General features: G+C 41.7%; 1 protein-coding gene across 4 annotated transcripts; it reads right to left on the reverse strand.

The window, feature by feature from the left end:
• Positions 1–546: 546 nt before the first annotated feature.
• Positions 547–15997, reverse strand: SMTNL2 (smoothelin like 2). Of its 4 annotated transcripts, none has more exons than XM_030472199.1 (9): positions 15351–15997; positions 11713–11793; positions 10722–10968; positions 9964–10017; positions 8363–8435; positions 6200–6370; positions 5506–5623; positions 4032–4183; positions 547–3330 (listed from the first exon to the last, which is right to left on the reverse strand). In XM_030472199.1, exons 1-9 carry the CDS (start codon positions 15753–15755, stop codon positions 3204–3206), a joined length of 1428 nt encoding a protein of 475 aa, XP_030328059.1. In that variant the 5' UTR covers positions 15756–15997; the 3' UTR covers positions 547–3203. The 4 variants fall into 4 exon arrangements, with proteins under 4 accessions (XP_030328059.1, XP_030328061.1, XP_030328060.1 ...); XM_030472201.1 differs by having other exon boundaries at positions 10722–10963; positions 11711–11793; XM_030472200.1 differs by having other exon boundaries at positions 10722–10961; positions 11706–11793.
• Positions 15998–25518: the final 9521 nt, after the last annotated feature.

Here is a 25518-nt window from a genome sequence, read left to right on the forward strand (position 1 = left end):
CTTACATAAAGCAATGCCAACTTTTATTTTGGGCACTTTAAAACTATCTCTGCAAACCAGGCCAGGTTTAAATTAATGACACAGGTTGAACCATGTGGGCTATTTTTATACCTAATTACATGTATCCAAGAGCATACACCTCATTGGAAATGTCACACAAAGGGAAAAGTGTTGAAAGGCATCCATCCAATTATTGTACTTCCAAGGAGGACTTCCCTGCTGTGGGAAGTTGTACACAAACATAATTTTAAAACGTGGGTGATGTCTCTGCTGAGATTACTTTGAAAATCTTGCATAGAACGAACTGATCTGGCCTTTAAAAGTTGAATCAAGTCACAATAAACCACTTTAAATAGTACTGAATTTTTGATACAGTGCAGAAACATTAGAAAAGCCAGGAAACAGTCCATCCGTGTAAAACATATACTATACTGACTTAACATGTTGTTCTCTTTATCACTCACGCTGAACACATTTGCTGTCATATATACACACACACACTCTTGGCACTTTTTTTTTCTTAAAAAAATCCAGCAGAGGCATACATTACATACTTTAATTTGGATTTAATAATACAATCTCATAGTCAAAGTTAAAATTATGTCGTAACACCATCTCCCTCATCTTCCTACATGCAAACCACGAGCAGTTAAAATCAGCTTATTGTCTTCCACTCCCCTGCAATTAGTTTGCTGGCAAGTACCAGATATCTTTACCATCACCTCTCTGAAGTGGGAAGACTTTAAAAAAACCCTATAAAATAGCTTCTGGATACCTGTGACAGCAAATTAAGTCATAGAAAAGATGTAACGCACACTCCCACCCCCCCCAGTGAATTGGCAATAATGTCTGTAATATGCTAGTAGGCCTGAACTGGCCAACCACTTACCTGTGTCTTTAACATTCATTTGACAGGAAAATCACCCATGATCTGGGACTACGAAGGAATGTGATGTATAAAGCCAGTATTTCTCCTCTTCTTATAGCTATGATGGAACTTGGCTCTGCTAGTCAATTGAAAATATTCTGCTGTAAGAATGCAAGTACATGTATTGCATGTGCCAGTTGTGGATAGATTTCTGATCATGCTTACTTTAATCACCTCTCCAAAACGCAAGTATGGTGTGTTTATCCTTAAGGTGCATTTCATGGAGCAACAGGAGCACGCTTCCTTCTCAGAACTATGGTCATTCAAGACAAAGCCAAAACCTGAAGTCATATGACAAATATGAACAGCTCACCCAACCTCTGTCCACTTGGATTAAAGCTGTGAGATCAACAATGCTAGTTTGACCAAGTATCTTTTGGATACTAAAAGTCTTTCAAATGTTTCCATAGTGTCATAGTAACAGCCTAGGTACCCTTCAAACAGAACTTGATGATCCAGACCTTCACATTAAGTTATACTTTACCTTTGCACATTTTGGGGGTTGGGGTTTGGTTTTTTTGGGTTTTTTGTTTTGGGTTTTTTTTTTTTTTCCCCTCTGTGTGTGGTGGTTTTTTTTTGTTTGTTTGGGTTTTTTTTTGGTTTTTTTTTTTTTTCTGAGATGGCTAATGAAAGTGGTTACTTCACTCAGGGTTTCTTAAGTAAACTTCACTAGAAAGGGAGGCTGAACTAAAATCTTGTTCCAAACGCCACTAAACACTGCCACAGGTTGCCCGGAGAGGTGGTAAATGCCACCTCTGTACTTTTAAAACTGAAATTCGGAGCACACAGCATTATGACTAGAATAAAAATCTTCTAAGGAAAAGCTCTAGGTTCTTTTCACTGAGTTTACTTTGTTATCTGCCCCTTCATTCTAAAGAGAAGTAGTAAATCTGAAGAGCATGTGACATTTTATTATAAATGGTCATCAATACAGAGCCAAAGTAATGTTTATAAATATCTACAAAAAGGACAAATGCAGGTTAAAAAACATTTTCTAGCATGAGCAGAGGGCTCATGGCTTTCAGTTTTTACTTTCTATGAGCCTGTTCTTAGGGTAGAAGTACTTGTAAAAAGCTTCTTTTTTGAAGTATGCTTTTTTACTGGTTTTATTTTTAACATTCACTATGAAAACAAAGCTCTGTTGATTTATCAAAGAAAAAACCAGAAAGGGTGACACATGACCTTTTTGTCCAGTAAATCTGGGATAATCCTACTGTATTGTGGTTTTAACACTGATTTAACTGAAAACGAAAACTAGTCCGAGGCATTTCAAGACTCCCACCTTTCATACTTTTTTGGCATATTGCCTGTCCACCTCTGAGTCAGCACAAGGATTGAGCAAGTCATCAAGATTTCATTCTGGTACACACTGGAGAGTTGCTTTCCCCCAGAGTCTGGGTCAAAGCACATTACAGTCTTGCATCTATTAGGACTGTTCAGAGGATTTTGTACCTTGCTAACCCCCCCGCCTTCCCTGTAATTCTAAATCATGCAAACATACTCTCATACACAGAACAGCCCAGCTGTTGCTATTCTTCATGATCAAGAAATTAATGCAGGACTGCAAGCAGAGGCTTTAGCAAGCCTCTAAGCAAATCACTTTAGATTTGACCATTACAGACAAATGCTGTTGTGTAACATGGTAGTTATCTGATGTCGCCCCAGTCAGCAGGTAAGAGGCTATGTTCTTGTTTGGCTTTAAGAGAACAGAACAATGCCTGTGATGTGTGTGTGTACATGCGTGTATGCTACAGTGGGGGGGTAGGGTAGAGGAGAGGCAATAATGCCCTAGCAGTTGAGTACTCTCGGAATTTTCCTTGTCCATCTGCTACTGATTTTGTGCCATGCTTAACAGAGAAATGGAATTGAAGATGCTATTTTCTGGAGTTTTACCTGCATTTTAAGAGGGAACACCTTCGTAGCAGAGTTATCTGTCACTGCATAAGACTGTGTCCCCAGCTTAAAAGACAGGAGCAGCAATTTAGCTTCCTGTGATCTTTAAATTTAAGAATATTAAAAATCCAACCTTCTACTAGCACCAAAGTTACCCTTCCCTATGTTTTCTGCCTTTTTAAAATGTATTTCTGTATTACTGACATGCTGATGTGATGCAAGACTTTGGGGGCATTGCTCAGCAACACTTCAGTCAGCCACACAGCTGAATGTAAGCAAAGGGACAATAAAAAGCAAGAAATAACAGTGTTCCATTTGCAAAATGCCACTCTTCCTGTTAGCAGTGTACTTGACCCTTCAGGCTGGAGAGGTGTCAGTGGGTTTATTCAAAGCATCGTAGATGATTGTATAGAGACTGGACATACGTGAAGACACACATGGGATCTGGCTTGTGACCCATCACCATCATGTCATCCACTTCTATCAGACGATCGCAGTGAGCCATTTTCCTGTTGTAATGATAAAACAGATACAGTAAATCAAGAGTTACATCTTGAAGCCTGTAACCAATGCCAAGATTCATTTGCTGCTTTGATTTGAGCATCATTGAGGCATTTAAGAAATCCTGAGGTTTATCAGCAACATTTCATTTTACTATGAAATGGTCAAGCTCAGGTTCTAACAATCTCTAGATTGTTATTTTTGTGACCATGGAATATTCCGGCTCTTTCCCTCCTCCTCTATACTGGGATCTGATCCAAAGCCCTGTAGGGTTTGGTTTTTTTTTTCCACTGACTGCCATTCACATCCCTGGTATCTGTAGCATGTAGCCCAATCTCACATTCACCTGCCCAAGTCTCAGTAAGCAGGGTCATGCGAGTTTGCAAATCTTGAGTTCTTCTGGTTATTATATACAAAGTTCCAAAAGAACAGGGAAACATGAGAAGAGATTAAATGTGCCAATGAAGGCCCATGCGGCTGTGGATTGTTTCCAGTGAATAATCCTGTGCCTGGTAAAACCACCTCTGACTCCAGACTGCCAAGGCTCATGTTCTGTGCATTCTCTAGGCAGCGCTTTATCATCTTTTTTGGCATGATACATGTAAGCTAGTGATACAAGATCTATAAGAATGATTAAACTCTTCACTGCTGCCCAGCCACATTAGACTTGAACCGGAAGCACTTCACAGAGATCTAATGTCATACTCACTCAGCCACGGTGAAGGCCAGCTCAAAGTTCTGCTTGCGATTAGCTGGGTCCAGCTTATTATAATCAAAAGCCTCAGGAAAGAAAGAATGCACAAGAGCACAAAATGCCATCCCATCATTCCAGCTTGAGGAGAAGTTCTGGAGATCAATGTGCTGTCATGATGAAAAAATCATGCGTGTTAACGTAATATGGGTGAAGAGGGAAGAGCAACTGCTTTTGCTTACTGAAGTTTTCTGTCCTCTCCCACTAATGAAAGCAACAGAGCACAGGCTTCATGTTTTTCTTTCCCTCTTAGTATATCTGTTACACTATTTGTATTCTGAGAAAAAACACATGCTCAGCAAATGAAAGCCTTTTGCCTGAAATGCCCAGATGCAAAGCAGACATCAGCCAAGGTGCCTGATCCAAACCCCAATGAAAATACTGGGAAGAATCTCCTCAACATGAGCTCTGGAGCAGGCCCAATGCACCAGCTGAGTATCTGTGAAAACTAGGGACAGTGATTATCCCTGTAAAGCATTTATAATTGAAGAACAGTTCATTTTGTGGCTGTGAATAGCACTAGCTAAACATTATGCTTGCTTGCTTTGCTTTCAGTAAGGCGCAATTCAATGCCTGTTTACACACAGATAAGTAGAAATATAGGAAGTATTACACTTATTGCAAAACCTGATTCTTAGAACAAATGCTTATTATTACTTTCCACTGCCACAGTGAAAAGAAACATATTTGGGCCCCTGTCTCATGCTACTTTGTCATCATAAAATTCAAGCCCCAGCTTTTCTGGTAAGCAACTGACAGTAATTTTCACTAGTTCTGCTTATGTATACTATAATTTAGAGTTCAGCAATAATAATGCACATTTTACAATAACTCTGAAAAACATATTACACACACAAATAATTTTTTTCTCATGGATATTACGTTGGCAATTTCAGTTTAAGGGTAAAATTGCTAAAATCTCAACTGCTGAATTCTTTTAGCTACACTGATGTTACCTCATAGAAATTAGCTCACTAACACCATGTGATTCAGCCTCAACTATCTACTATAAATTCACATGTCCAATACCAGTAGAGGGTACTTTGGTCTGCTGTGTAGCAAAAGGGCCATAGTCTCCACATACTGGCAAAATGTTATTCAGATCTTGCCATATACGATAAGAATGCAAAAGCCTGCAACTAAGAAAAAAACGCAAGTGTATACTGAAGTCTTTATCCAGAAGCAGAAAAATGTAGGCTTTCAGACAAACACTAATGCATTGCTTTGACAGACATACAGAATCTCACTCATGCAATCACTGTCTGGAAGTGCTGCCCATGCAAACCATGATGCTTGTGTTACCCACACAGAACTTGATGGCCTTGTGTAAGTTAACTCATTGTCTAGCATGTTTTACGTGCACTTTTTGAGTATACTTTTTTGGCAAACTCTCCTGAAAAAGAGCAAGCTGAAAGTGCGAGTGTGTCTTCACCTTGTATCCTATGGTTTTTGAACGACACCAGTCTAACAGAATTTGTTTAATGCTGCTAGCGCTGGCAACGGCAAAACTCTGTGACCTCTTCAGCTTAGCTCTGGATTCACCTTTTCCTCTGGAAAATTAACAGAGATCAGATTAAATTACATTCTAGAAAAACTTAAACCTACTTGTCAGCACCATCTACGCAACCTTGCCCAGGTCAGCCCCTGTCCAGGTGATATTTGAGAAACATGTTGCTGAAACTTCAATTCGTTGGTCCTGCAAGAAAAACTAAGTTCCATTTCCCTAAGGCCAGGACCCATTCCAAGCCTTTTCTATTTAAATCATACCCCCAACATGGTACATAAAGAATAGTCCATGCTTTTGGTCCTTAATGAACGGCAACAGAAAATCACTATATTCCTAGTCTCTTATAATAACAGAGAAGGCATCTTTCACAGCACTCTCTCCTCATAAAAGGCACTTGCTTCTTCAGCTGAAGACCTTTAAAGCCAGAAGAATCTGTAGATGTGAATTTCCAGCATTCAGTCTGTGAAGTCAGTGAAGCTACACATGACCTCGTATTGTCCCTTAGCTCAAAATTCTACATTGAGAGAGCCAAGTCCTCCCACCCAGCTGTCCTCTGCCGGTAGTTGACAAATCTGTTTCCCATTAACAAACCCATGCTGGAGACGAGACTTTGACATACTTTCCAGCCTCATATTCAGATTTGTCGAAAAGCGCTTTCCTGGCCTGTGTTCCTATAGCCCGTGGGAGCGTCTGAGACCGCACCAGTTCTCGCCTCCTTTCAACTTGGCGCTGTACAGGGGGAGGAGAGGAGTGAGAGCTGGGGTTCACATCACAGTAACTGTCAGTGGCACTGGAGAAACATAACATGGAAAGTATATTGTTAAACAAAACATTTAACAGTGCTAGGAGTCAGCATAAAGGTCCAACTGTTGCCTACTCTAAACCTCCCAAAAGAGCTGTTTCAAGAGGACCTGAATGAGTCAAAAGCAATTTATGTGAAAATGAAAGGTACTTTTACAAATAAGACATAGCTGGACAAGTCAGAAGTGCTGACAACAATTAAACACCTCTGAGAAAGGAGGAAAAAAAAAAAAAAAAAAAAAAAGAGAGAGAGAGAAAAAACACCCCCAAAACCAAAAAGAAAAAAACAACCCCACTGCCCCACTGTAGCCACAGAGCAGCACTAACTTCCAACTTTGGGGTTCCTGGAGGGTAAATCACCTTTTAAATACAGAACTTGAAGAGTAATTCAGAAAGCACTTTTCAACCTTTTAGTTAGAATACACAGAATTCCGATCTTGGGTCAGTGTTGCTTTGCTGACCACATGCTGGTAATTTGACCGAGAAATATAGGATTATATTCTAATTTGTGTTTATTTGAGACGTAAACCACTTCACCAGCAATAGGTCACATTTGGAAATGTTCCACATGACAGAGATTGGGAAACTGAGGCAAAGAGCAATGAATCAGTGTCACACATTAATTTCTGGTACAGATGGAGGTCAGATCAGACAGCAAGTTCTCTAGGGTGCTCAGTGTATCATGACTCAAATATGAAAGTGTGGATGTTGGAACTAACTCAGAAGAAATGTAATGACAAATTTGGCATAATTTTCAAGGCAGATGCAAGCCCAATTTAAGAGATTTAAATTAGCTGCCCTCCCACTTTTCATGATGGATATTTTACATGCTGAGGATGCCTGGATATGCCAGCAGTAATTGTGATACCATGTAATCCTATACTAAGCAACTGTGACTCTAAGTTAATCGAGAATGTGTAGCAGTCCTCAGGAAGGCATTTATCTACAAACTAAACTCTAGGCTAGCCAAACTAAGGATATTTGATGGCGGTTATACGTTGGTTTCCAAAAATAAGCCCAACGTACAAATTTTAACACAGCTGAGTATTTTAAAAAGTATTTTCAAAGGGCCTGACAACTTGCTCCTCCTAACAAAAATCCACTGCTGGCACTGAGAGTTTTACTGACTAACTCTGTAATAGTGCTGAAATCCACAATTAGGGCTGCTTCAAATTGCTCTACAAAAGATTTTTATCCCTTCCCATCTCTGATCCATTTAGCCCTCAGGAAAGCTCACAAACTTTCATGGGCTTAAATACAGCATCTGGGACTCACCTGTTCTTTGGTGCACTGGCATGGCAGCCTGAAGAAGCCTCCCAAAACCAAGGGAACCAAAAGTGCTAAGGCTATCCAATGCTGCAATCATGGGTGAGATGTTGATACATAGCCTACCAGATGTGTCATGCAAAGAAAGCTGTGAGGATCAGCTGAGATATGGCACTAACGCAGGAACCAGAGGCACAAAAGAGCAGTCATGCGAGGGTTTTAGGGGGTCCTGAAGCTAGACATATAGGATCTAATATGGTGCACATTGCTGATTTCACATGACAAGTACAATCAATAGATAACCTGGTATGTCAGCTACAGGTATGGCTAGAAATGAGGAACTGTTTGACCTGAGACAACTCAGGTTATGATTCAAGCACTGTCATGTTGAACAAAAACTACTATTATACAGTACATTACTAAGATGGTTTTAGTACAGGTAATGTGATTATTCCAGTAGTCATTGATGGGTTATCCCCTGAAAGTAGAAATGGTGTTAAGAGGAATATGCCCATTTACATGTTGATGGACACAGTACACACATAGAACATATTAACTAGGTTAATGTAATGGGGCAAGTAGGTTAATGTACAATTATACATCCAACGCTTAAAATACAGCATCTGGGACTCACCTGTTCTCCACACCAGCAAAAAAGTCCCTTGAGACTATACTGACTACAATGGCCTAACAAAATGTGAAGTAAAATGCATACCTTTCACCAGTTTTGGTTCCACTACTCGTCCCATAGCTCACAGTTGAGACAGATTTAGTGACAGTAGTATTCTCTGTATAAAAACAGGAAAGACAAGATACATTAGGGCAGAAACTTGTTTTATCTCCTTTCCTCATACATTTCCAAACCATTTCCTGAGAGACAGCCACACACTCACCGCAGTGAATAGCTGCAAGCCTGTCTAACTTCTAGTTTGATCTAATAAACTGGGAAGGGATCTTCCCCAGGGGTTTAATCCCCCTGCAAAATCACTGCACTGCAGTAAGGATGGTATGAACATGCCAGAAAGGGCTGTGAGAAGTTGCCTTTGACAAAACTGTGCTGGGAAGGTTTGATCATTTCGGGCCTTTGTGCAGACCTCAAGAAGAGGGTATGCTGCCATGGACAACATTCCAGCAAAAGGAAGAAACTGTGCTACAGCTCATCTTGCAATAGTCATTCTGGTAGACATAAGTAGTCCTAGGAAGTCTGCCATGACTGAGAGCATAATTTAAATTACCTAATTTTCACCAGGAAATGTTTTAGTTTTTAAAGTCAAACAGACTGCAAGGGTTGCAAAGATGGCTTCAGACCACCAGAACCTCCAGAGGTTCTACTTTTTGTGCTTTGCCTCTTATAGGCCAGCTCTGGACACCAGCTACGCTCTGTAAATGCAGAGCAACGGAGTGACTTGCCCATTTTTAACACACTAAAGCCAAAACTTTTTGCATAAGCCAGCAACTCATTTACTGAAGGCTCCTTCTATACATGAAGAAAAACTGCATCTTAGAAGCAATCCAACCTGATTACTGTTGATAAGACTCTGAAAATGCAAACTCTCCCCACTGCTTATAGAAGGAATCCAGATCAACTAAATTTCTCATGTAAAATGCCCTAGTAAATGCCAACATACAGATGTGACAAATTTGGGACCACAAACAATTGCCAGAAATTTATGCAAATCTCAGAGCTGATCCTTATTCTAGCTGAGCTACGTCTTCACTAAACTGACATTGAGACCACTGTGAAATGCCAGTACATGGTGTAGACAGTAAAAGCTTGGTGACATCAATCCAAAATACTTTTGGATAGAGCTCAACTCATCTATTTCAACTGAAATTGAAAATCCTTAAGGCATTTTGTCCTTTGGCACATTCATATATGAATAAGACTAGTTACTGCTATTCTGCTCAAAGGAATTTGCTTCACCATCCATAGGGTGGGCTCACCACTTTCCAACTGCCATTACCTTGATTTCAGGCACAGTTTTCACTTGGTCAGCTGAAATCTTCACTGCTCAGACTGTCTGTTCTGCCATACTTTTCTGGCACCTATTGTTTCCACTGCAGAGATTACCTAACAGTACACATGCACGCTTCTGTGCAAATAAGGGTAAGTACCCCTTGCTTTGAATGGATTGAGAATCTGATACAGTGGAACAACCTTCCATGATACCTGGGAAACTGAATCTGCATGCAATTTTAATATTACCATATACCTATTAATCGGAACTATATGCTCAGATCCGAATCCCCCAGACACGGAGCATGGAATCCCCCTCAATTTGTGTTGCATAAGGACACGCTGATAAGAACACTCACCTCCAGTAGCAGATGAATCCACTGTTGTCACTGTACTTGAATTCCAGGCCTTCACTGAAACAGCAGAAAAAAGACAAAGAGAGGCTTTGCTACATTCTCAGCTTTAATAAAATAAAAGTTAGAAGAATAATCTGCAAATAATCCCTCTCTCTTGCTGGCAATTCAATCTGGTGTCTCTGTAATTTCTGACCAACACATATAGTCCGATCTGTAAGTGTCACCATTTCATGTACATGAAATACAACTCAGAGATGAATGACTTCAATACGAATGAGCTTTATTTAAAACACAACAAAACCAACTAAATTAAGATATAAGTAAGATTCTGTAATCATTTTGACTTGTGTGTATGTGTCAGTCTGCTGTTGGTCATTCCTCCCTCCAAATGTTGAGCCCATTAGCCAAATACCTGCCTAACTTCTCAGGGGGCCTCAGGCCTCAAAGCACTAAAAATTCTTGCGAATTTCATTAAAATAGCATTGAAGAGATACTTATTCAGTAACTGAGCTAGCAGATAGCCTGTGCTATGAACTCATCTATATCAGGCAGCAAAAATTTTCAGCATATACGACATTACAGCCTACAGCTGAATCTAGGACCCACAATTTTCTAAGTCAGGGTGTCACACCATGGGATATGTAGCATAGAAGTGAAGTTTCGTAACTACCACTAGGTCACAAGACAAGTCCTGTAGCACCAGTTGCTTCAAGTAAAGAAATGGGTCACAGCTTCATCAAACAAATTATTGTCTCTCTTACCTGACTGATTGGACGTTTTCGCTGCCATCGCATTTTTGCTCTTGCTCTGTCCCTGCAGGCCAGCAGACGCATTAGTTGTTCCTGTTGAACAAGTGGTCTCTCCTGAAAACTTCTCTGGTATTCTGGTTACTGCAGTAACGGGAAGATGGGGCATCTGTAAGGTGACTGCAGGGGCATGGGCTTCAGGGGATGTCTCTGACATGTGAAAACAGGTCAGTTCATGGGAGACTTTCGCCTGACCTACTGAGTAAGAAGAAAAGGAGAGAAGAAGTAAATTTATTTGCAGATTTGTAACAAAGTTAAAAAAACAATTTGCATGCAACAACTTTATTTCACAAGTTATTGTAATTATTGCATCTGCTTCTCCCTGTGGGACGTTAATACCATTTACAGCATGCTGTAGAAACAACCCTAGTGTAAGTGATCCTTCCAGCAATCATACCTGTCCTACATGAATCTCAACTTCTTCAGATCATTAATCCACTAGCAGCTGCGTTTGCTAAACTCCTCCTCTTCCTCCGTGCAGCTCCCACCCCCAATCTCCTGCTGTGGGTTAAGAGTCATCATTATTATTCTTTTCATGGTTTTATGAAACACTGTGTGCCTGTTTTCTCTAAAATGTAGACAGCAAGCTCTTCCTCCACTGAAGGATGATGGAAGCGGACAGGTAATTTGCAAAATATTTTGGGATGCAGGACTACAATGCCACCCAGGATAGCAGGCCTTATAATCACTAGTGCCCCAAGATAATGTGACAGTAGTCATCTCTAATTCATGAAACACCATAGAGCATGCTTAACAATAAAGTTTAAAAGTTAAACTCCTAATTAGGAAATAAAGTTAAACTGTATCAGTGCTACAGTACAATACCCATGCTGAAACCACAGCAGATTCTAATGCTTGAGTATCTGAGAGCTGCTCTATGACTGCCAGGATCAAGTTATTTTACAAGTACTGTTACTTCATTTCATGCCCTGTTCCTACCTGATGAAGACTGATCACCATTTTCAATGATGGAAGAACTAAAAACTCTTCTAAACTCAGATTTGTGGCGGTCATCCAGATCTACACTCTGTCAGAACAGACAAGAGATATGAGAACTAAATTTCAAACAGCAGCAAAAGTTAGAATATCCAGAAACACATGCGAAGAACAGGCCTTCCTTGTGCTACTGACCACAATACAAGAAGGGAACAACTATCTAACCCCAAGAGCCAAACCCACAAACTAAGCACTGGCAATGCAGGACTTGTATCAATTTTCACATGCTTGTCCTCAAAGACCCCATGCACTTAGGAAGAGCCTTCCACTTTTGTTAAAGATATCACAATCCACTGTGAAGGTGATACACAGAGGACTGTGTAATAGTGGAGACATTGATTGAGATTGCATAAAACACTTGATGCGCTGCAGGTTTTTTTTCTGTTTGTTGCAGAAAAAAGTCCCATTCTGATAATGTACTATAAAAGCAATACATAAACTAAGCGTGATCCTAAAACTTTACAGCTGCATTATAATCTGCAACTTCTGTAGGGATAACTTTTCTGGGAGAACCACCATATTTTTCCCATATGATTGCCAATATAATTCCAGAAAAATCAGCCAAGAATTTTTCTTTCCCCATTGGTTTATGTGTGTGTGTGTGCGCACGCAAAAAATAATGAGATTTATCCAGTTTCATGAGAACTAAAGAAAGAAGAAAGTGCTTTACAGACACGATTACTTCAGTTAAAAAAATGTAGCTTCCAAAAAGCAACACATAGAAGCTGTAGAGTGAAACTCCCCAACAGAAAGTCCATTCAAAAGTTTCGATTTATTCTAGACATATATCTAACTACCACATTGGCCAAAAGATTTTATGAACAAATAAAGACGTAAATCTGTAATGTGCTGTTATAAACATAATCCAAAATTCTTATAAACTCAATCCAAATAAGTTTTGTTTTTAAAGACAGACAAAAAGACTTAAGATAGATTACTGAAAAAGATTTTATACTACAGGTAATTATGAAACCCATGGAACATAACAGAAAAGAAGCAGGGTGTTTACATGTAAGAACTTAATTTGTCTCTGCTTTTCATACACAGGAAATACAGAGCAAAATAGTAGTTTGATTTTACTTATTTATTACATAGTTTCATCACAAATTATTAGAATAATTTATTTATAGGGTGGAAAAATATATTCCATGTAAAATACAGACACCATCATGATCAATTCAAGACAAATCAAGAAAAGTAAGTTTCATGGACCTTGTCTGCTGTTTACACTAATTCAAAAATAACTAAAGACACAACACAAGGCTAACACAACCTGGTGATTTTTTAAAAGCACTTATTTGTGTTAGATGCTGCAGAGTGCACAGACTGTTAATATCCATTACTTGAGATACCAGAACTTTCATTTCCTCAGGTACAAATCCCAGTCAACTCCTGGTAACTATGGTCTGAGATCTTGCTAAGAATTTATTTACTAGCAGTAGATTACAGTAAGGCAGCCTAAACACAGTTTTTGTCAGAGTATAGAGCTGCGGGCTTAGATTCTGATCCTCCTAGATATTTAAGTGTCAACCTCCAACTGGTTTCATTGGAACACAGGTGCACATAGCAGGATTTGAGCTACATGCCTACATTACTCAAGACAAGGAAAATCCTTTTCTTGACTTAAAGGTTGGGCCCTATGTTCCCAGATGCACTTATGTGCTCACTACATAAAGCACGGAGGTTGAATGATGAGCCAAGACGTTATTGAGTCTAAACCACTGAAACACATGAGACGGGTTTTTTGTTTGTTTGGGTTTTTTTTGTTGTTTTTTTTTTAACCAATGATCACCACTCAGATACTCAACAACACAACACCATGGTTTAGCACAATATGCTGTGGCCATATAAACCACAAATTGCAAGCACCTGAGGGAATACTTTCTTCATTACAGAGAATCTGGGTGACCAGCATAGCAACTAAGGCTTGCTCTTCAGCCATGTGGGCACAGCCACATCAGAGCCTTACCCACAAAATCATGTTTTCACTGCATGCATTTGGGGTATGTAGCCCTAGCCACATCTCCCATGGTTCTCAGTACTGAAATTCCTTCTTGGTCAGCTATGCTAACCTGGGAACTTGTCCAGCCTTCCAGGGAAAATTGCTGGGAGGGCAGTGAAGAACTATCAGTACTTAAGTGATCTTCCCTGAACCCTCAAAGCAAAGTGAGAAGGTTCCAATTCCAAAAGCTCATTCTGTGCTTTAATGCAAACAAATACCTAAAGCTGAATATTGCCATAACCTTGATGCAAGACTTCTCACAGAGTGTGAAGTACAAACTATAGTGTGCAGAGAGGCGATGAGGCTGGTGAAATGGTGTGAGGAACCACATCCCTTTGTCCCTTCCCTGTCGTTCAGCTCACTTCTGTTCCTTGCAATATGAACAAGTGTGGATGGCTTCATGGAACAAAAAGGAACAGATCTACAAGTTGCGTGTATGCTGCTTACCTTTGTCATGCAGGGGGAAAAGGCAGCAGTTGCCACAACTACGCTGAAAAAATGCATCAAGCAACAGCTTTACCCTTCCACTTGCCCAGCTGCGGGAAGCCCTAAGTGCCCATTCTTGAGTCAGTAGGAATGAAAAAGGCTAGAACACAATACAGACTCCCTGCTCATTCCCACCAATCTGAGTGAATTTCATTTCCAAGTTTTTATTTTCCATCCCCAAAGCCTGGAGAAACCACAGACCTGCTTTTCACGCTCAAACAGTCATGAAGACCCCTCAAGACATGGCTTAATCAAGATTACACAAAATAGGCTGTCATCTGTGAAAGCCAAGTCTCTATTATCGGACAGTTTTGCATGACTGAATCATGACATATTGTCTGACTGCCACCTCCTGGTGTCAAAGATTGTACAGGAGCTCTCAATTCTTTCCATAGAGCCTGACACATAGAAAAAGTATTACACAAAACATCTCAGCGCCAGATGAGTTTCCCACTAACTAGGACTTCCATGTACCAAGTTACAAGGCTCCACTACACTTCAAAGAGAGTTTTATCACTGGGAGGAATGTGTTTGTGCTAGTTTAGGTCATGGAGGCCATGACAGCTTGCTTGAGGCCTCCTCTCAGGGACCAGCTGCAGCAGCGCAGGACAGTGGTCATGCTGCAAAACTGCCTCAGTGCAGGATGCAAAGTCAATATGTTAGGGAAACATGTTACTGCCTGCTCTATGCTAAGCTGTTCTCCCTTGTGAGCTTGCCAACTGGCAAATAGCACTGCTGGCACACAGACAGCCTGAATCAAGTCCAGAAAGATACACAGATGTCCCTGTACATATGTGTATTGACAGCTGAGACTGCCTCAGCTTCTCCTACTTCCAACCACGCAGAGCTGACAGGTTGCTCCCACTCTAACCAAGATCCCAGTGTGACCAAGCAGTGCCGTAATCAGGAACATCTCCAGGTGGTATCAAAGCCAAGACCATGTCTCAGAGCATCCCCCAAAAGCCCCTTGACCCTGCACTGCAAAAGAGGAGCCCCGTGCCCCTCAGGCTCCCCCGCGCCAGCGCAAAGACTGGCAACACCCGCGAGGCATCTGCTCATGCAGCCTCTCGGCCTCCCCCCCGGCCGCGGCCAGCACTTACTTGGCTCCGGCCGGTGACAGCCAGCTTGGCATGGCTGGAGAACCTGCCGCCGGCCGAACCCTGTCCCGGAGAGCCGGCTCCCGCGGCCTGGGGGCTCCGCGCCGCCTCGTCCGCCCACTCCTGCGGCAGCCCCGCCGACCGGCCGAGGGCCTCCACCTGCCGGGACAGGCGCTCCAGCTGCGCCCGCAAGCGCCGGTTCTCCTGCTGCAGCTCAGACACGGTGTGCGCCAGGGGGCTGGCGAGGCGCAGCACCTCCTCCACCTGCCGCCCCACGCCCTGCTTGAACACCTGGATGTCCACGTGGATCTCGCGCACGGCGCCCCGGAGGGTGTCCTCGTAGCGCCCCAGGGCCTCGCAGACGTTCTGCGCCTCCCGGCTGCTCAGATCCTCCAGCTCGCCAGCCATGCTGCCCGCTGACCGCAGGCTGCGCGGCCAGGGACACGGGGGGTGGGGATCGGCGGCCGCTGGCGGTAGCCGTCCGGCCGCCTCCCCTCCCGCCGTCGCTCTTCTTCCCCTCCCCTCGGAAGGCGCGGGTGGCCCTAAGCCCGGCCCCCGCTGCCGCCGAGCCCTGCCGACCCCGCGCTGCGCCGCTCTGCGCGTGCTCGTTGAAGATGGGAGACGCAATTTCAGGCCGCACCGTGGAAGAGGGAGGGAGAATGGGCGGGGGCACCGGCTGGTACACAGCTGCCCAGGGTTGTGAAGGCCTAAGAGGGCCGGGCGAGGTGGGCTGTGGGCGGGGCGGCGTCGGCGTCGGCGGCGGTGTGGGTGTGGGGAAGGAAGGAAGGAAGGAATGAAGGAAGGAAGGAAGGAAGGAAGGATGGGGTTCGGTGAGGAATAGTTAAGAGACAGAGCGAGGAGAGGAAGGGTGAGCATTTGGGCTTTCCCAGGTTGCTTGGATGATGATGCCAAAGTAAGCACAGTTTATCTCTTCCGAGAGCGGGGAGCAGCGAGGTAGAGGAAAGCTGTCTCTGGGGGAACAGAGACAGGAACGCACCTTTAGACACATGCTGAAGGCTCAAATGTCCTGTCATGCACACAGACTTGTACACCTCCCTCCCTCCCCCCTTCACCCTCACGCTCTGTGGGCTGCGATTTGATGGGTATTAATATTAAGCTGCTAAATCATCCCACAGATCCAGGATTTGTGCATGTTACACATTTCAGTCAAACCAGCCCAAGCCACAGTGGAGTTTACTCTTTATTTCCTACTTCAGCACAAGACAATACCTCATGCTTAAAGCCTCACAAGAAAAGGTAATCTGGAAGATACTTTAAGCAAATTTACACGATGAGAGTTAGCTTGTACGTGTTTGGCTCCAACTTTTTTGGTAACATGCAAGATTTACCATATTATGGAATCATTGCCTCTTTCTCTCTGTATGTAATATTTACCCATTTTCTAAGCTACTGCTAACTTTAAATACCAACTTAGCTCTTCCTTTTTCCAATACCACTGAATACATTCCTTTTCCTTGTCCTCCCCTTCTCTTACCCCAAGCTCTTTTGTGAGACCTATTTTATAGCATTGAAACACAGCTGTAGAAAAATAACAATGTCTTAAAAGATAATGTTTGCTTTCTTACAGAAAGGACTCATTTAACAGTTGTCAACAGTTGTTCTCTGAACAGTCAGCAGCAAATAGCTCAGCCTGTAAATCTAGAATGAGCCTTGAAAGCTGGAGAAATTCTTTCTCAACTTTTAACCCCACCTCCAGCCTGCGAAGGGTTTAAGTCAGTATGTGTAAAAACCTAGAGCAATAATAACAGGAATTAGTTACCACTTGCTCACAGGTCATTTCTTAACATATACAACCTTATCTAACATATATCTGTGTGTGAATAGCTTACACCTATCAACTATTAGCTAATGGCACTAATACTGTAATTCTTTGGAAAATATTCCTCCCTCCATGGTAAAACTTTCCATTTTCACAATATTTTTTAAATTACTAAAGGATGTTTATAATTTTCCACAGAATATTAATCTATTTGAAAGTTCAGTTTTCTGACAAAAGGTGTTTTGAAAGAAAATTTTCCACCCCTTCTCAGCAGGGTCTAGCAGAGCCAAGAAAATCAAATTCTTTTTTTTTTTTTTTTTGTTTCCAGACTCAGCAACCATAGAATAATCATAAAACCCCAGTATTTCAAAACTGCCTCTCGTTCATGCATTCGGTACAATTTGCAGTACAGGTCAGGATGCCAATAATTCAGATACTTCCTAATCTCACAGCAAATTTAAGTTACAACTTTCATTCTCTGTCTCTCTGCCCTACTGCAAATGAGGAATTGGCTGCATACTTCAGTAGTCTAAAACCACACTCACCTTTCTGTTCCTGTTTGGAATCTCCTGCTTTTGAGCTCTTGCAGCTGGACACAGCATGGGAATATGTTAGTCTCAAAGTCTCTCAAACCAGATAGTATTGTAAGTAAACACCAGAAGTGAAGCCCAAACCAAATAATATGATTCAAAGATGGAAACAAAACACTTAGATCCTCAGACCTTAAATTTATCTAAGAGATTTTAATGCCCAAATCACACTAGGAATTTGATGCTCAGCTCTCCTTAACTGTCTCAGTATCTGATGCTCTTTTTCTTCAATCAAATCTTAACAGGAAATAAGCTTTGTCTTGAAGTACAAACAATTAAGGACCCCTTTTCAGGTCTGAACAACAGCCCAAAGACCAAGATCAATGGGTGTTTTTCTGCTCATGAGGTGTCAGTAGTTCCTTGAGCTCTTCTGTTTACTACTTCTTAGAATCAATCTGGAGTACCAGAAGGAAAAACTGCCCTAGAACAGTAGCATTGTGCCATTTTATTAAAGCAAACTATTATTTGTTTTCCTGTATGAGGCTTCTTGGCATTTATCTACTATGATGAAATAAACTCTCTTCTGCCAGCAAGAAAGAGGTCCCAGTTATCATGTTTTCCGACACAACTTAGAACCTTGAAGAACATAAGAGTTCCAGTTAAATTAGCTGGTAACACAGCTTGGCTGGACATGAAGGGGAGGATGAACAAGTAATATTAAGTGCTGTAGTTACATCCAGGATTTCTAGAGGAAGGATAGCCTGCCTGAAGATATTTGGCAAGGACTATAAAGTCCTTAAAACCTCATTTGACAAAATCTCCGAGCAGAAGAAGAGGAAACCTGACTTATGATAACCCTGTCAATACTTTGTTAGCAATGGTCCAAATACTACAGCGTAAAGTAATACAATAATTTGAACAATTTCTGTAGCAGTGTCATGTTTTTTGTAAGGGCCTTATGACATTTTTAGAGTATCTAACTTACCCTGCGAGCAAACCAGCATCCATGGAACATACTACATTCCACAGCCCATCTCAAATAGCCAGTTTAGCTGTCTTAAGGCAAGGTTGTGTTTGGAAAGCTGTCATTGAAAAATGGTGTGGTTGAGCACCAAACTAAGGATAAAACAAACATGTTTTAAGTCCAGAACAAAATATGTCCAATTTACATAAAGAGGAGTTTTGAGTTTGTCTTTAAATAAATGCCAATCTAACATGATCAGCACAGGCTTTGATAAACAAGTTTGAGTTCCTTCCACCTGGTGCCCCACCCAGAGTGAAAATGTACAACAGGCTACAGGACGCTCCTTTTGTCTTGTGTGTGAATCCACTGCCTGCAGTGGTCCTGGTCAGGAGCTATGGACTAGAGCAATATGAGTGTCTGATCCTTGTGGAAGTATGAATAATCCTTTCGAAAACTGATCTGTGCCCAGTAGAACAGCTAGTGTATGCAATAGTTGCATGATCATTTTCCCAGTGTTGCTGAGGGAAGTTCATAATTTTGCATTTCTAAGAAGAGAACAGAAACACTTCTACAAATCTATTAAGATTCCTGCAAAGAGGAAAAGGGAAAAAGGAGAAGGGAGAAGGGAAAAGGGAAAAAGGAGACAGTTTCATTTGAGTGGGGGACAGGAAATAACCCTGTATTACATAATCATAGAATCATGGAATGGTTTGGGTTGGGAGGGACCTTAGAGATCATCCACGGGCAGGGACACCTTCCACTAGAGCAGGTTGCTCTGAGCCCCATCCAACCTGGCCTTGAACACTGCCAAGGATGAGGCAGCCACAGTTTCTCTGGGCAACCTGTGCCAGCGCCTCACCAGCCTCACAGGGAAGAACTTCCTTGTATCTAACCTAAATCTCCACTGTTAAGTTTGAACCTATCCCGTCTTGTCCTATCAATACAGTCGCTGATGAAGAGTCCCTCTCCAGTATAATCTATTAAATGTTCAAAGCCTTATTTCACATTAAAGCTTTATTGCACATTAAACCAATGGTTTTAGATGTGTGTGTGTGTTTATGAAAACCTGTGTAGCTGTTCTGGCAGATCTGCACTGATCCGTTGCCATAATTTTTTTCTCTAGTGGTTCAAATCTGACATCAACACAGTGCTCCAGTACAATGATAGTAGACTAAAACAGTTTCATTTGCAGTGCTAAGCTCTAAATTGTTTTCGCTGTGGTTTGAGAGTGGAAATTTGGCACATCAAGCAAGCCACAAGATCTTCCAAATTAAACTTCATCCAGACAAATTGAACCCACTCCTATAAACACAATAAGCAAATTTATATCCAAGCATTTGGATTTACATCATTGTTGATTATCTGCTAGCATATATAGAACATGATGAAACAGGTGCTTAATCATTGGCATAAAAGGAACCTAAAATAAATATAAATCCATATGGGTTGGCTAGTTCTGCATGATCCCGTTAACATGTACATTTGACCTTCAGATTTGTGAAAGAAAAAGTTTTCTTTAGTCTTGGGTATTCACAGACTACTTCCACTGCATAGTAAACTGCATTTAATGATATTTTAATAGCACTGTGGTTTTACAAATACATGTGTAGCTATAGTATTATTTTGCCAGAATCCATTTAAGGAGCATGCTCAAATACATGTTCAATGGCAAATAGTGACAAGAATATAATGCCCACGCACACCAGGGGTACTTTCCTCGGAGTTTTAATGGGTCACTTCTTAAATATGCATGAAGTGGTAAAATTCCACTGAATTCAGTAGAAGGAGGGTGAGCTACATTGGATGAGGGCCTCACTACACCTCTATAAATCAGTGAGGGAATTTTTTAACACTTTGGATCTGATCTAGACATTCATTTTGTGTAAACATCTGGAACATACTTCTGTTTTATGTTGGTGTGAGAGGACTGTCCAGCTCTCATTCAAGGTTTTTGAAAGCTTTAAGGCTTTTAAAATCTAACATCCTTCTTGTACTGTTAGCCTCCACCACCTGCCCATCTCTCTCACTGTTTTCAGGAACTGGGAAATTTGAGGGAATGGGATGGAAATTCCTTTCAGTTCTCCCCTGCGAGGCACAGGGCTGGGAACAGAACAAAAGCTCAGACTCAGCAGCAACTGTTGCCTTTGTTTTCACTGTGAGCAGAGCAGGATGATGAAGAGTTCAAAATGAGGCTTTCAGCTCCTGTCACAGATCTTCTTGGACTGTGGGTCTGTTTTCTCTCACAAGATTTACATCAGTGTGAACACTGACATCATATTACCTGTCTCCCCTGGAACAGGCTGAGGTTCCACACAGGGCCTTCCTTCACTCCTTGCTTTTAACCTCCAGAATCAGCATTTGCTGCAGTCCCTTCCAGTTCTGTGGCACCCTCACTAGTTGTCAGTGTTAAGCCATAGTCCTCAATCCCCAGGTCTGCCTTATGAGACTTTCTGAGATTACTCCTTCTGCACAACATTTTACAATCAAAGCCCAGGCCAACTAAGGAGAGAAGCACTGTGGTCTGCAGTGAGTTACACACTCAGCATTGTTGCCCGAAAGCCAGCATAGTTGAAGGGGCATAGGTGTAACTGCATCTTTGCTGAGCAGTAGCCAGAGAGAGCAAGCCTTTTAAGCAGGTCTTTAGTTTGAAGGAGCCCGACTCAGCTAAAAGGCATCCTGTGTCTGGATGCAGCCATTGCCTGTTCCCTGCTGCAGGACATTGATATACACACACGTGGTCTTGTTATACAATCTGATCCATGGCATCTCATATGGTAGGACCCAGAAATGCTTGAGCTGTCTGCCCTTTCTCCAAGGAGCTCTATGTGTACAGATGCTACAATACCTGCATGGAGCTCCCTCGAGAAGTCTGTGGCAATGCTGCCCACAGCAACTGCCTGTGATTTTCTCTTAATTCTCCCCTCTATTTGCTAATGGATTTGCACAAAGCTAGTTTGTTCCTTTTGGCACGGGTCATATTCTCTGCGCAGATGCACCACTGTGATTACAACTGGAGTAACTCTCATGACTCCCATTTACTCAGGTTACTGCAAGCTGGCCCTGAGATAAAGCATGGCTCTTGCGCCTCCTCCTCCTAACATAATCTTTAAAGATATAAATTACAACTGCGTCCACTGTGACTACCGAACTAGAGGGTAATCAGGTTTAGCACAGTAATATGGATGATTTAAAATCATGAGTTCTTAAGCCTGTTATCAGACTAGTTCCAAAGGTCTGACCCAGATGTGTATCTCTGGTGTAAATCTAGACTAATTCTATGTGTTCAGAGGAATTAAGGTGGTATAAACTGAATGAGAAGAGAATCAGCATGTAGATATCAAAGACGATGGCCAGATGTCCCCTTCAGGATTCTGCTATTTCAGTGGTTGGGGATATCACCTCCAGCTTTTCATCAATCACCTGCAACAATCTGGCAAACTAGAGCACGAAAGAAGTATTTCTGCTACCTAAGAGAGATATTCCACCATTATACTTCAATCCTATGTGAAGAAAGGAGGTCTATTCATGGCTTGAAAATATGACTTGGAGGCAGAAGTAGTCCTTTCTGGCACATGTTCTTTGCATGGCTTTGAGGAAGTAATTTTACCTCATGTTTAATTTCCCCCTCCTGTTAACTTAGATTATTGACATCATTTTGGCGTTTACCAATACTTGTGAGTGTTCCTTAATTAACGGAACAAAAGAGGAACCATAGAATCATGTAGGTTGGAAAGGACCTCTAACATCATCAAGTCCAACCATTAACCTTGCACTGCCAAGGGAACCACTAAACCATGTCCCTAAGCACCACGACTACATGTCTTTTAAATATCTTCAGGGATGGCGACTCCATCACTTCCCTGAGCAGCCTGTTCCAGTGCTTGACAACCCTTTCAGTGATGAAATTTTTCTTAATATCCAATCTAAATTTTCCCTGGCACAACTTGAGGCTATTTCCTCTTGCCTTGTTGCTTGTTACTTGGTAGAAGAGGCTGAGACCTTACTACAATCTCATTTCAGAAAACACCTGTTTACACCAGCATATTAACCAGTGGCATATGTATAGTTAATTTGTTTGGGTGCCTTTTGCTGTGAATTATATCAGAGTGATGATTTACTCCACTCTGTAGGTCTTTCATTCTCTTTGACATGGGCTCCATAACTGAATTCTGTAGCACAGTAAAGATAATGGCTTATTCTGCAGTTGGTTTATGCAGAGACACTTCTGATAATGGTCAGTGTCTTACAAAAACCTTGATGCGATAAACTGTAACACAAGGCAGCTACTCAGTAAAATTCAAGCCAAATATAGTTTCTACCTTTCTGAGATATTTTGAGTGGAAAGAAAGAAGTGGAGGGCTGTCATACTAAGAGCCTCTACCTTCCATGTTTTTATAAAACCTATGGGTCACTGCAGTTATTTCTCACCTGGACAGGTTCATCTTAAGGTCTGTAATGCTTGAGAGATTAAATATATTACTAGTGTCAAAATGGTAAGATACCCAACGACAGTGTGACCTGGATTCTACCTTTCAGTTCTTAGAAAACCCTGAATTTTGCTAACTTACATAATATAAGTTAGCAGTATCATTTTCCTAAACTGAAATATTTACACAACACCTAGCATTAATGTAGTTATATGACTACTCGTGTTACTCATAAGGGTAGAGCTTATTCCTTTTACCAAAAAGGATTCAATTCCTAAGACAGAAGTACCATTTAAAGGCCCTTCCATTTTGCACTAAAACCCAAGACAGTCAATTCACTGCTCTCTGAACCTCAACAGAAGCCATGCCTGGATTTACGTTTGCTAACACTGTTGCCATGAACAGGTGATACCTTAATTGGAGCATGTTGCCACATACACAAAATGCTTAAAGTTAGTCTGTCCTGCAGGCCGAATTCTACAAGGTTCTTACAGCAAACTGATCTCTTAATGGAATTTTTACAGAAATCCCTACTGTACTTCCCTGAATCAGAAGATGCTTGGCAGCCGCCTGAAATCTATAGTCCTGTAGGATATATAAATACATGATTTAGATGCTTTGGTGTAGCAGTGAAAGCTTCTTATCTTCCCTCCTAAAGGCAAAAAAAATTTTAACACCAAAACATGCAAGGCCAAATCCCACAAGGTGCTGAATACAGCTTGAAACACGCTGGAATATCTAACCTGCTGTACTGAAGACAACACATTTGTTCCCCCCCTCTTTTTAATATTACTGTTTACTTATTTGTATGATGAGAACACAAGAGAAACTCTGTTATGGACCAGAACTCCATTTGTGTTAGTGCTAAACAAACAGTCAGCAATAGGTTATTCTCTGTATGATATGACAAGAGACAAATAGAGTGCCCTGTGACCTCAACACTGCCAAATTTTGTCACAAAAATGCTGTCATACACAATGTGAAGAGCAGAGTCATTCACCCAGATGCTAAACATGGTCTGCATAGAGGCAGTAAAAAGTGTCCACTGCTGTCACAGATATGTCATATGAATTGTAGTCCAGGCACCACCACTGCCCTGGAGATGTTTCTCTGCCTTTCACTCCTCTGAGCAACTTGGCAGGGTGGCATTGTTTTCCGTTGGCTTTGGTATGGACTACCAATAAACGACAGTAGCAGTTGCTAGGAGGCTCAGCTCACCCTGAAGTTCAGGATAACTGAGCAGAGCTTTTTGTCAGGCACATTTAACATTCTTTCCAGGCCAGCTCAGTTCATGGGAGATAGCATCCTACAAACTACCAGTTATTTCCAGTACTGAAGAAGCCACTTCCTCCTTGACCAAATGATAGAAAGCTCTGCATTCCTGCACACTGAGCAGATAAATTTCTTCTTGCATGGCACTTTCTGGATTTCTGAAAAGTGTCTAGTTTGCAAATGACACAGCATGTTTCAAAAGTCCCACTGGCACACAAGGTCCCAATGCTGTCTTCAAAAGAACAGTCCCCAGAGTAAGTCATTTTACCAGTCTGTGTCAACTGGATCCTGCAGTGAGACCCCAAAGGACAAGAGCACATGCTACTGCTTTTCCATATTAGATCTTTATTTTTTGAAAGCAATGCTCTAAACAATCAGCCAATCTGGTACTCACGGGACTGAATTTATTCCTTGCGTATTCAGTGAAGCATGGAACGGAAATGTCACATCTTGAATGCTTCTTAATCAGAAAAAGCTTAAAATGGAAGAATGCCCTCACTGCATTAAGTAAGACGTTTTTTGCAGTATGCTCCTCCTCTCAGAACTGCTTTATGCTTTGGAGTGAAGTACAGCAATGTTTCTGCTGCCTTTTTTTTAGTTCAAATGGCAGCCCCAGAGCATGCCATATGCCACTACACAGAAAATGGTGTAACTTTTTAAGGTAGGAAAGCCATAGCCTGCCAACTTCGAGGCTACGCTCTTCATGTTGTAGCTGGTATGTGGATAAAAGACCCACGTATCTGAAACCGGTAACTAGATACCCTTCCCCAGCCTCAAATTCACAACAAAGCTTTAAAAAACCCCTGTCAAGACATGGCAAATCTTAGTTTCTTCCATCTTTGACCTACTTACAACATGGTCAGAAGAGTCTTTATACCATCGAGTGTATACCTGACAGTCTCATCAGGGTAGAGGACCTGAGAGGGATTTAAACCAATTCCCACCTCAGACCTTCTTTAAACAAAGAAATAATCCATTTCCAAACCTAGGCTTGCAACTAGACTACTGGGCCCAAAGAAAAGAGTATTTCTAAGCTTCAGTTTCCCTCCTCCAGTAGCCTTAGAAAGACCTTGTAAGCAAAAGCATAAAACTGCCATTATAGAACTGGCTTCAATCAGGTATTAGTACAGCAAGCAACTGCTAGGCCTTTATCAAGGCATACACAGTTATAGTCAGATATTCTGGCTTCCAGGGTTTT

Source organism: Strigops habroptila, assembly GCF_004027225.2.
Source record: "Strigops habroptila isolate Jane chromosome 13 unlocalized genomic scaffold, bStrHab1.2.pri S16, whole genome shotgun sequence".
Classification (NCBI taxonomy): domain Eukaryota; kingdom Metazoa; phylum Chordata; class Aves; order Psittaciformes; family Psittacidae; genus Strigops; species Strigops habroptila.